Source organism: Triticum urartu, chromosome 6 (genome assembly GCF_003073215.2).
Source record: "Triticum urartu cultivar G1812 chromosome 6, Tu2.1, whole genome shotgun sequence".
NCBI classification, from domain to species: Eukaryota; Viridiplantae; Streptophyta; class Magnoliopsida; order Poales; family Poaceae; genus Triticum; species Triticum urartu.
In genome coordinates this window covers 559951562-559964306 of record NC_053027.1, presented here as the reverse complement: position 1 = coordinate 559964306, position 12745 = coordinate 559951562, and the positions used below count along the sequence as shown (strand labels likewise).

Genomic DNA, 12745 nt, shown 5'->3' with positions numbered 1-12745 from the left:
CTTTGGTTTTGGTTGCCCTCCCTTCCCCCCACTATATATAGGGCCAAGGGAGAGGGGGAGGGCGCAGCCTTGCCCCTTCCTCCAAGGAAGGGTGCGGCCAAGGGGGGGAGGAGTCCATCCTCCCCAAGGCACCTCGGAGGTGCCTTCCCCCTTTAGGACTCTCCCCTCCTCTTGTCCCTTTGGCGCATGGGCCTCTAGGGGCTGGTGCCCTTGGCCCATGTAGGCCAAGGCGCACCCCCTACAGCCCATGTGGCCCTCCGGGGCAGGTGGCCCCACCCGGTGGACCCCCGGGACCCTTCCGGTGGTCCGGTACAATACCGGTGACCTCGAAACTTGTCCCGATGGCCGAAATAGCACTTCCTATATATAATTCTTTACCTCCGGACCATTACGGAACTCCTCGTGACGTCCGGGATCTCATCTGGGACTCCGAACAACTTTCGGGTTACCGCATACTAATATCTCTATAACCCTAGCGTCACCGAACCTTAAGTGTGTAGACCCTACGGGTTCGGGAGACATGCAGACATGACCGAGATGACTCTCCGGTCAATAACCAACAGCGGGATCTGGATACCCATGTTGGCTCCCACATGTTCCACGATGATCTCATCGGATGAACCACGATGTCAAGGACTTAATCAATCCCGTATACAATTCCCTTTGTCTAGCGGTACGATACTTGCCCGAGATTCGATCATCGGTATCCCGATACCTTGTCCAATATCGTTACCGGCAAGTCTCTTTACTCGTTCCGTAACACATCATCCCATGATCAACTCCTTGATCACATTGTGCACATTATGATGATGTCCTACCGAGTGGGCCTAGAGATACCTCTCCGTCACACGGAGTGACAAATCCTAGTCTCGATTCGTGCCAACCCAACAGACACTTTCGGAGATACCCGTAGTGTACCTTTATAGCCACCCAGTTACATTGTGACGTTTGGCACACCCAAAGCACTCCTACGGTATCCGGGAGTTGCACAATCTCATGGTCTAAGGAAATGATACTTGACATTAGAAAAGCTTTAGCATACGAACTACACGATCTAGTGCTATGCTTAGGATTGGGTCTTGTCCATCACATCATTCTCCTAATGATGTGATCCCATTATCAACGACATCCAATGTCCATGGTCAGGAAACCGTAACCATCTATTGATCAACGAGCTAGTCAACTAGAGGCTTACTAGGGACATGGTGTTGTCTATGTATCCACACATGTATCTGAGTTTCCTATCAATACAATTCTAGTATGGATAATAAATGATTATCATGAACAAGGAAATATAATAATAACTAATTTATTATTGCCTCTAGGGCATATTTCCAACAGTCTCCCACTTGCACTAGAGTCAATAATCTAGTTCACATCGATATGTGATTAACACTCAAGGTCACATCCCCATGTGACTAACACCCAAAGAGTTTACTAGAGTCAATAATTTAGTTCACATTTACCATGTGATTAACACTCGATGAGTTCTGGGTTTGATCATGTTATTCTTGTGAGAGAGGTTATAGTCAACGGGTCTGAACCTTTCAGATCCGTGTGTGCTTTACAAATCTCTATGTCATCTCCTAGATGCAGCTACCACATTCTATTTGGAGCTATTCCAAATAACTGTTCTACTATACGAATCCAGTTTACTACTCAGAATAATCTGGATTAGTGTCAAAGTTTGCATCGGCGTAACCCTTTACGACGAACTCTTTTACCACCTCCATAATCGAGAAAATTCCTTAGTCCACTAGTTACTAAGGATAACTTTGACCGCTGTCCTGTGATCCATTCTTGGATCACTCTTGTACCCCTTGACTGACTCATGGCAAGGCACACTTCAAGTGCGGTACACAGCATAGCATACTGTAGAGCCTACGTCTTAAGCATAGGGGATGACCTTCATCCTTTCTCTCTATTCTGCCATGGTCGAGCTTTAAGTCTTAACTTCATACCTTACAACTCAGGCAAGAACTCCTTCTTTGACTGATCCATCTTGAACACCTTCAAGATTATGTCAAGGTATGTGCTCATTTGAAAGTTCCATTAAGCATTTTGATCTATCCTTATAGATCTTGATGCTCAATGCTCAAGCAGCTTAATCCAGGCTTTCCATTGAAAACACTTTCCAAATAACCCTATATGCTTTTCAGAAATTCTACGTCATTTCTGATCAACAATATGTCAACAACATATACTCATCAGAAATTCTATAGTGCTCCCACTCACTTCTTCGGAAATACAAGTTTCTCATAAACTTTGTATACACCCAAAGCTTTGATAATCTCATCAAAGCATACATTCCAACTCCGAGATGCTCACTCCAGTCCTTAGAAGGATTGCTGGAGCTTTGCATACTTATTAGCATCTTTCAGGATTGACAAAACCTTTCGGTTGTATCACATACAACCTTTCCTCAAGAAAATCGTGAGGAAACAATGTTTTGACATCCTATCTGCAAGATTTCACAAATAATGCAGTGACTGCTAATATAATTCCAACAGACTCTTAGCATCGCTACGAGTGAGAAAATCTCACCGTAGTCAACTCCTTGAACTTGTCGGAAAACATCTTAACGACAAGTCGAGCTTTCTTAATGGTGATACTTGCCATCATTGTCCGTCTTCCTTTTAAAATCCATCTGTACTCAACAGCCTTACGACCATCGAGCCATTCCGCCAAAGTCTACACTTTGTTTTCATACATGGATCCTCTCTCGGATTATATGGCCTTGAGCCATTTTGGAATCCGGGCCCACCATCGCTTCTCCATAGCTCGTAGGTTCATTGTTGTCTAGCAACATGACTTCCAAGACAGGATTACGTACCACTCTGAAGTAGTACGCATCATTGTCATCCTACGAGGTTTGGTAGTGACTTGATCTGAAGTTTCATGATCACTATCATAAGCTTCCACTTCAATTGGTGTAGGTGCCACAGGAACAACTTCCTGTGCCCTGCCACACACTAGTTGAAGAGACGGTTCAATAACCTCATCAAGTCTCCACCATCCTCCCACTCAATTCTTTCGAGAGAAACTTTTCCTCGAGAAAGGACCCGATTCTAGAAACAATCCCTTATTGCTTTTGAATCTGAGACAGGAGGTATACCCAACTGTTTTGGGTGTCCTATGAAGATGCATTTATCCGCTTTGGGTTCGAGCTTATCAGCCTGAAACTTTTTCACATAAGCGTCGCAGCCCCAAACTTTTAAGAAATGACAGCTTAGGTTTCTCTAAACCATAGTTCATACGGTGTCATATCATCGGAATTACGTGGTGCCCTATTTAAAGTGAATGTGGTTGTCTCTAATGCCTAACCCATAAACTATCGTGGTAATTCGATAAGAGACATCATGGTATGCATCATATCCAATAGGGTGCAGTTATGATGTTCGGACACACCATCACACTATGGTGTTCCAGCCTGTATTAGTTGTGAAACAATTTCCACAATGTCTTAATTCTGTGCCAAACTCGTAATTCAGATATTCATCTCTATGATCATATCATAGATATTTTATCCTCTTGTCACGATGATCTTTCAACTTCACCCTGAAATTACTTGAACCTTTCAATAATTCAGACTCGTGATTCATCAAGTAAATATACTCAACATCTACTCAAATCATCTGTGAAGTAAGAACATAACGATATCCACTACACGCCTCAGCACTCATTGGACTGCACACATCAAAATGTATTACTTCCAACAAGTTGCTTTCTAGTTCCATTTTACTGAAAACGAGGCTTTCAGTCATCTTGCCCATGTGGTATGATTTGCATGTCTCAAGTGATTAAAAATCAAGTGAGTCCAAACGGTCCATTTGCCTGGAGTTTCTTCATGCATATACACCAATAGACATGGTTCGCATGTCTCAAACTTTTCAAAAACGAGTGAGCCCAAAGATCCATCAACATGGAGCTTCTTCATGCGTTTTATACCGATATGACTTACGTGGCAGTGCCACAAGTAGGTGGTACTATCTTATATCTTTTGACATGAACATGTGTATCACTACGATCAAGATTCAATAAACCATTCATTTTAGGTGCAAGACCATTGAAGGTATTATTCAAATAAATAGAGTAACCATTATTCTCCTTAAATGAATAACCGTATTGCGATAGACATAATCCAATCATGTCTATGCTCAACGCAAACACCAATTTCGATGGTAGAGGGAGCGTGCGATGCTTGATCACATCAAGCTTGGAAAAACTTCCAACACATATCGCCAGCTCACCTTTAGCTAGTCTCCGTTTACTCCGCAGTCTTTTATTTCGAATTTACTAACACTTAGCAACCGAACCGGTATCTAATACCATGGTGCTACTAGGAGTACTAGTAAAGTACACATTAACATAATGTATATCCAATATACTTCTATCGACCTTGCCAGCCTTCTCATCTACCAAGTATCTAGGGTAATTCTGCTCCAGTGGCAGTTCATCTTATTACAGAAGCACTTAGTCTCGGGTTTGGGTTCAACCTTGGGTTTCTTCACTAGAGCAGCAGCTGATTTACCGTTTCATGAAGTATCCCTTCTTTCCCTTGCCCTTCTTGAAACTAGTGGTTTCACCAACCATCAACAATTGATGCTCCTTCTTGATTTCTACTTTTGTGGTGTCAAACATCGCGAATATCTCAAGGATCATCATATATGTCCCTGATATATTATAGCTCATGACGAAGCTCTAGCAGCTTGGTGGTAATGACTTCAGAGAAACATCACTATCTTATCTGGAAGATCAACTCCCACTCGATTCAAATGATTGTTGTACTCAGACAATCTGAGCACAAGCTCAACAATTGAGCTTTTCTCCCTTAGTTTGCAGACTAAGAAAATCGTCAGAGGTCTTATACCTCTTGACGTGGGCACGAGCCTGAAATTCCAATTTCAGCCCTCAAAACATCTCATATGTTTCGCGACGTTTCAAAACATCTTCGGTACCTCAACTCTAAACCGTTTAACTGAACTATCACGTAGTTATCAAAATGTGTATGTCAGATGTTCGCAACATCCACAGACAACGTTCGAGGTTCAGCACACTGAGCGTTGCATTAAGGACACAAGCCTTCTATGAAGCAATGAGGACAATCCTCAGTTTACGGACCTAGTCCGCATAATTGCTACTATCAACTTTCAACTAATTTTTCTCTAGGAACATATCTAAACAGTAGAACTAAAGCGCGAGCTACGACATAATTTGCAAAATCCTTTTGACTATGTTCAGGATAAACAAGTTCATCTTATGAACTCCCACTCAGATAGACATCCCTCTAGTCATCTAAGTGATTACATGATCCGAGTCAACTAGGCCGTGTCCGATCATCACGTGAGACGGACTAGTCAACATCGGTGAACATCTTCATGTTGATAGTATCTTCTATACGACTCATGCTCGACCTTTCGGTCTCTTGTGTTCCGAGGCCATGTCTGTACATGCTAGGCTCGTCAAGTCAACCTAAGTGTTTCGCGTGTGTAAATCTGGCTTACACCCGTTGTATGTGAACGTAAGAATCTATCACACCCGATCATCACGTGGTGCTTCGAAACGACGAACTTTCGCAACGGTGCACAGTTAGGGGGAACACTTTCTTGAAATTTTAATGAGGGATCATCTTATTTACTACCGTCGTTCTAAGCAAATAAGATGCAAAAACATGATAAACATCACATGCAATCAAATAGTGACATGATATGGCCAATATCATATTGCTCCTTTTGATCTCCATCTTCGGGGCGCCATGATGATCAACGTCACCGGCATGACACCATGATCTCCATCATCATGATCTTCATCATCGTGTCTCCATGAAGTTGTCTCGCCAACTTATTACTTCTACTACTACAGCTAACGGTTAGCAATAAAGTAAAGTAATTACATGACGTTTATGTTGACACGCAGGTCATAAATAAATTAAGACAACTCCTATGGCTCCTGCCGGTTGTCATACTCATCGACATGCAAGTCGTGATTCCTATTACAAGAACATGATCAATCTCATACATCACATATCATTCATCACATTCTTCTTGGCCATATCACATCACATAGCATACCCTGCAAAAACAAGTTAGACGTCCTCTAATTGTTGTTTGCATGTTTTACGTGGCTGCTATGGGTTTCTAGCAAGAACATTTCTTACCTACGCAAAAACCACAACGTGATATGCCAACTGCTATTTACCCTTCATAAGGACCCTTTTCATCGAATCCGATCCGACTAAAGTGGGAGAGACAGACACCCGCTAGCCACCTTATGCAACTAGTGCATGTCAGTCGGTGGAACCAGTCTCACGTAAGAGTACGTGTAAGGTCGGTCCGGGCCGCTTCATCCCACAATGCCGCTGAATCAAGATTGGACTAGTAACGGTAAGCATATTGAACAAAATCAACGCCCACAACTACTTTGTGTTCTACTCGTGCATAGAATCTACGCAATAGACCTAGCTCTGATACCACTGTTGGGGAACGTAGCATAAATTCAAAATTTTCCTACGTGTCACCAAGATCTATCTATGGAGTCATCTAGCAACGAGATAGGAGTAGATCTACATACCCTTGTAGATCGCGCGCGGAAGCGTTCAAGAGAACGGGGTTGATGGAGTCGTACTCGTCGTGATCCAAATCACCGATGATCCTAGCGCTGAACGGACGGCACCTCCGCGTTCAACACACGTACGGAGCAGCGACGTCTCCTCCTTCTTGATCCAGCAAGGGGGGAGGAGAGGTTGATGGAGATCCAGCAGCACGACGGCGTGGTGGTGGAAGTAGCGGGATTCCAACAGGGCTTCGCCAAGCGCTGCGGGAGGAGGGAGATGTGTCATGGGAGGGAGAGGGAGGCGCCAGGGCTTTGGTTTTGGTTGCCCTCCCTTCCCCCCACTATATATAGGGCCAAGGGAGAGGGGGAGGGCGCAGCCTTGCCCCTTCCTCCAAGGAAGGGTGCGGCCAAGGGGGGAGGAGTCCATCCTCCCCAAGGCACCTCGGAGGTGCCTTCCCCCTTTAGGACTCTCCCCTCCTCTTGTCCCTTTGGCGCATGGGCCTCTAGGGGCTGGTGCCCTTGGCCCATGTAGGCCAAGGCGCACCCCCTACAGCCCATGTGGCCCTCCGGGGCAGGTGGCCCCACCCGGTGGACCCCCGGGACCCTTCCGGTGGTCCCGGTACAATACCGGTGACCCCGAAACTTGTCCCGATGGCCGAAATAGCACTTCCTATATATAATTCTTTACCTCCAGACCATTTCGTAACTCCTCGTGGCGTCCGGGTTCTCATCCGGGACTCCGAACAACTTTCGGGTTACCGCATACTAATATCTCTATAACCCTAGCGTCACCGAACCTTAAGTGTGTAGACCCTACGGGTTCGGGAGACATGCAGACATGACCGAGATGACTCTCCGGTCAATAACCAACAGCGGGATCTGGATACCAATGTTGGCTCCCACATGTTCCACGATGATCTCATCGGATGAACCACGATGTCAAGGACTTAATCAATCCCGTATACAATTCCCTTTCTCTAGCGGTACGATACTTGCCCGAGATTCGATCGTCGGTATCCCGATACCTTGTTCAATCTCGTTACCGGCAAGTCTCTTTACTCGTTCCGTAACACATCATCCCATGATCAACTCCTTGATCACATTGTGCACATTATGATGATGTCCTACCGAGTGGGCCTAGAGATACCTCTCCGTCACACGGAGTGACAAATCCCAGTCTCGATTCGTGCCAACCCAACAGACACTTTCGGAGATACCCGTAGTGTACATTTATAGCCACCCAGTTACGTTGTGATGTTTGGCACACCCAAAGCACTCCTACGCTATCCGGGAGTTGCACAATCTCATGGTCTAAGGAAATGATACTTGACATTAGAAAAGCTTTAGCATATGAACTACACGATCTAGTGCTATGCTTAGGATTGGGTCTTGTCCATCACATCATTCTCCTAATGATGTGATCCCGTTATCAACGACATCCAATGTCCATGGTCAGGAAACCATAACCATCTATTGATCAACGAGCTAGTCAACTAGAGGCTTACTAGGGACATGGTGTTGTCTATGTATCCACACATGTATCTGAGTTTCCTATCAATACAATTCTAGCATGGATAATAAACGATTATCATGAACAAGGAAATATAATAATAACTAATTTATTATTGCCTCTAGGGCATATTTCCAACACTTTGGTCGTCGGCTTGAGCCCCACCAGTTCTTCCCCAAATCTTGCAAAACCTAATCCTCAACCCCGACCACGCCACCGCCACCGCCGCCACCGCCGCCACTAACCACTCGACCGCAGCGCCGGCTTCCTCCCCAAACACAGTCGCCGCCGACCACCTAGTCGTCGCCGAGCACCCTTCACCGCCTCGTCCCCATCCCCCGCGCACCCAGCGCCTGCTTCCTCCCGAGGAATGCTGCCGGCCGCCCTCCATCCCCACCACAACAACGACCTCCTCCACAGGTTTCCTCCCCCGAGAAGGCCTCCTCCTCCTCAAGCTTTCTCCCCCGAGCAGGGCCTCCTCCTCCACGAGCATCCTTACCCGAGCACTAAGTTGGGCTGCCTCCTGGTTCCCTCACCCGAGCAGCGGACCTTCCTGTACGGCCCCTCTCCCGAGAAGCTCCACCTCCTCTACATCCTCCCCCAGGTGCAACGCCGTCTCCTTTCTCACCGAGAGCACTTGGCTGGTGAGATTTCAATCTTTGTAAACTTTTGTTCCTTTTTTCTTCTGAGCAGTAACTATAACGACTTCAGGAAGTGTTTGAGTTTGTATGTCACTACAGTTCTGAAGATAACAACCAGCTTTGTCATCGGATAGCCCAAGTTTTGCTTATGGTGAAGAGATCTTCCATTGCAGCAAATGGATGCTCCAACTACGTAATAAATCAGCGAATCCCAGTAGGTGTACTACATGCAAGCTTCCGGAAATTAAGTTTCAAGGTCGTGCTGCCAATATTGCTAGAGAACTTCTTTCTGTCTATTTTTCTGCACATGTAGACTGAAAGTGAAGTAACGCTTCTAGAGTTTAATAGTTTTAACTAGTGAATGTGTTAGTTTTATGAAAATAGATATATGGGGTTTGATCTGGAATTTTCTTCTGTAATTTTCTATTTCCAGTTTGCCACTGCTCCCAGTCATGTGATTCAGGAATTTAATTATCAGTAGTTGTCTATCATAGTAGAAATCCCTTCAAGTGTTGCAACCTTTATTATTGAATTGAAAAACATTTGTTTGATAATTTTATTTTCTAGAGTAAAATGAGAGCAATTGGGTTTTGTACTGTCGCCCCTACTGGAAATTGCATGGCATCATGACTTATTGAATTACCAGATCCCCTGTTCTTAAAACTGTTTTTATCTAGCTTAATGCTTAAGAACAAATTCAACCAAAGCTATGTTCACAGAGATGGTAAATATCTTAAGATGTGCTTGTGGTTCAGATTTTAGAAAAGACCTACTCGCAATGTCACATGCAAGTAATATGACCCTGGTAGTATAGTACCTTGTCATGCAAGGCCACGAGTAATATAAGACTATTGTTTTGTTGCTGATAATTAGAACGTTTGGATGCTCGTTGTTTAGGTTCTGCGTCTAGTTTGGTAGTAGTGCTGGTGTGTGTGGCTTAGTTACTGATGTTGAGGTACCCCTGGAGGGGGACGAACTTGAGATATGTGATGTTTTCAGTAATGGAAATTGGAAGATATGCTCCTAAGTAGATTTTTTTTAAAAGAATTGGGTCATGGGGCTAGCTGACTACCATGCTCTTTTCTCCTATATGTAATTCTTACAAACTATTCCCTAATTTTCATTTGATGCTTTCACTGAAATAATATTTTGGATTGTTTGTTTTGTGATCAGTGTGCATCTTGTTTGTCCTCTCCACCAAGCAGCGTCGACTACTCCATACAAGCACATAAGCTTATGCCCTTATGAAGTTATGATTATATATTTACCAATGACTATTATGGTTGATAGCTTTAAAGTCTTTGCTTCTATATGCAGCTGAGAATGACTTATAAGTTCATGGCAAAAGCACCAACATCAGTACGTAACCACAAGCAAGCTGATGGGGTAATAATCTTGGTATTTAAGTCTTAGATTCAGTATTTTGCTTTTTGGATACATGAACATTTCTTATATGCTTCATGCAAATAAAACCGCGGTAAACATATGAGCCGAGATTTTGCTTGGCATGTGTATGTATGCATGCCCTGAATTTGCTTAGCATTTTTATGCATAAAACTATTGGAAGCTTTTACATGTCCTCGAACTGAGCTTTTGCATGCCCTGTGTTTTCTGAAGCTGAGTCTTTTGTTATTGGCTAGTACTTGAAACAGAGTCACAGGCCTCCTGCCATATAACCATTTATGAAGTGCATATGTGATGCCTTATCTTGTATTCCTACACATAGTCCAGTATTTTTTTCATGTGTAAAAAGTGGCTGACCTGGCATTACACTGTTAAGTATTTTGTACACATCACGAATCTTGTTGTAGATACACACTGAGCTGAAAATGTTGCTAGCAGAAATAGGTTTTCTGTTAGCTACGCATCTGGTTTAAAACATGGTATGACTACTTGCTTTGGAATAGTAACGCCTTGATATTATCTGATCCTATCTCATGCATATTTTAGTTATTTCTAGACAAAGCTTTAGGAACCGAGTTCACTACAACTCGAAGTCTTGTGCATGGAGGAGAATTGAGATATTTGCGCATTCTGTACTAGTCAAAAGGTATGTGTAGATATTCTGATCATTCTAGTTCATGATGCTACTTTATTAAGGTCTTCTTTTATGAGCCTCTACCTTGTGCAAATAATATGATTATTTAGCAGCCTGGCTTCATAGCTTTGAATCTCATGTGAATAAACTATATGTCTAGGTGTTTGCTGTTCTTTGCTTAACTAGATATCGAAGTATAGACAACAAGCTCATGTACAAGATGGCAATTATGATGGTTATTTAGTTTATTTCATTGGTTCTCAGCATATTAATTGATTGTAACGTTCTAGCTTTATTTAATAAGAAGATGTAAAAGAAACAAAAAGTAATCTCCATTTTTTTCTACAATATAGATAGTTTACCAAGCTTATTAACTTATAGCAGATCTACCATCTTCTCCTTTCAGGTTGGCATCATGGTTGGAAGATCTTGTGTGCTACTCTCTACACGATGTTTCTTCTACATGATAGCACTTGACGTCTACATGATAGCACTTGAAGTCTACATAATGTTTCTTGTATTCATAGCTCAAACCATTTGTTTAGCTTAGTTTGAATTAAAATATTATTGTCTTACATGTAAATAATGTTTACTAATGTAGCTGGATGCTACTGAACGCATGTACGGAAGTCAAAATACTAAGTGTTAGTCATTATGTGTTTCAGAACTGCCATTGAATCTTGAGTGAATTCATGTATGAATAGAAATCAAAAGAAATATAAATGCTACCAAATTCCTGTATGAATAGAAATCGAAAGCAACATATACACTACCAGGATCAGGAAAAGTGTCAGGGTAAGTAAAAAACAAGGGCAGACTATCTGCCAGCAATTGCATTACCGGCATATACTTCTATCTGTCGGGAAAATGAGGCTTCTTGGCAGTGCAACTGCCGGGAGATCTGTATCTGCCGGGAGATCTATTTCCCGGCAGCCGTTCTCGTGGCAGTTCAATCTGCCGGGAGAATGGTTGTCCCGGCAGTTTATCTGCCCTCTTAGGGGACTTCTCCCGGCAGATTGCATGCCGTTACATCCGTGTTGTGGTGTAGTGGTTCCTGATACAATGTTCATGCTCAAAGCTGGCACTAAATAACAATTATTGAGGTTTAAAACTAATCCCTTAGGTAAATGTAGAGGTAGCGTGCCGACGGCGATCACATCGACCTTGGAACCATTCCCGACGCGCATCGTCACCTCGTCCTTCGCCAGTGTTCGCTTATTCCGCAGCTCCTGCTTTGAGTTACAAATGTGAGCAACCGCATCGGTATCAAATACCCAGGAGCTACTACGAGTACTGGTAAGGTACACATCAATTACATGTATATCACATATACCTTTTGTGATGCCGGCCTTCTTGTCCGCTAAGTATTTGGGGCAGTTCCGCTTCCAGTGACCACTTCCCTTGCAATAAAAGCACTCAGTCTCGGGCTTGGGTCCATTCTTTGGCTTCTTCCCGGCAACTTGCTTACCGGGCGCGGCAACTCCCTTGCCGTCCTTCTTGAAGTTCTTCTTACCCTTGCCTTTCTTGAACTTAGTGGTTTTATTCACCATCACCACTTGATGTTCCTTTTTGACTTCTACCTCTGCTGATTTCAGCATTGCAAATACTTTAGGAATGGTCTTTTCCATCCCCTGCATATTGAAGTTCATCACAAAGCTCTTGTAGCTTGGTGGAAGCGACTGAAGGATTTTGTCAATGACCGCGTCGTCCGGGAGATTAACTCCCAGCTGAGTCAAGCGGTTATGTAACCCATACATTTTGAGTATGTGCTCACTGACAGAACTATTTTCCTCCACCTTACAGCTAAAGAACTTGTCGGAGACTTCATATCTCTCGATCCGGGCATGAGCTTGGAAAACCATTTTTAGCTCTTCGAACATCTCATATGCTCCGTGTCGCTCAAAACACTTTTGGAGCCCCGGTTCTAAGCTGTAAAGCATGCCGCACTGAACGAGGGAGTAGTCATCAGCACGTGTCTGCCAAGCGTTCATAACGTCTTGGTTC

At 43.7% G+C, this 12745-nt stretch overlaps 1 protein-coding gene across 1 annotated transcript; it reads left to right on the top strand.

Moving 5' to 3' along the window:
* The first annotated feature begins 8291 nt into the window (after window positions 1-8291).
* On the top strand, window positions 8292-10116 carry LOC125517019. The gene is made up of 2 exons (XM_048682249.1): window positions 8292-8666; window positions 10021-10116. Exons 1-2 carry the CDS (start codon window positions 8433-8435, stop codon window positions 10114-10116), a joined length of 330 nt encoding a protein of 109 aa, XP_048538206.1. The 5' UTR covers window positions 8292-8432.
* The last annotated feature ends 2629 nt before the right edge of the window (window positions 10117-12745 follow it).

Coding starts and splice junctions, on each gene's coding strand:
- LOC125517019 (XM_048682249.1), top strand. CDS start 8,433: ATGCTGCCGGCCGCCCTCCATCCCCACCACAACAACGACCTCCTCCAC. Junction 8,667..10,020: donor TCCTCTACATCCTCCCCCAG/GTGCAACGCCGT, acceptor TTCTATATGCAG/CTGAGAATGACTTATAAGTT.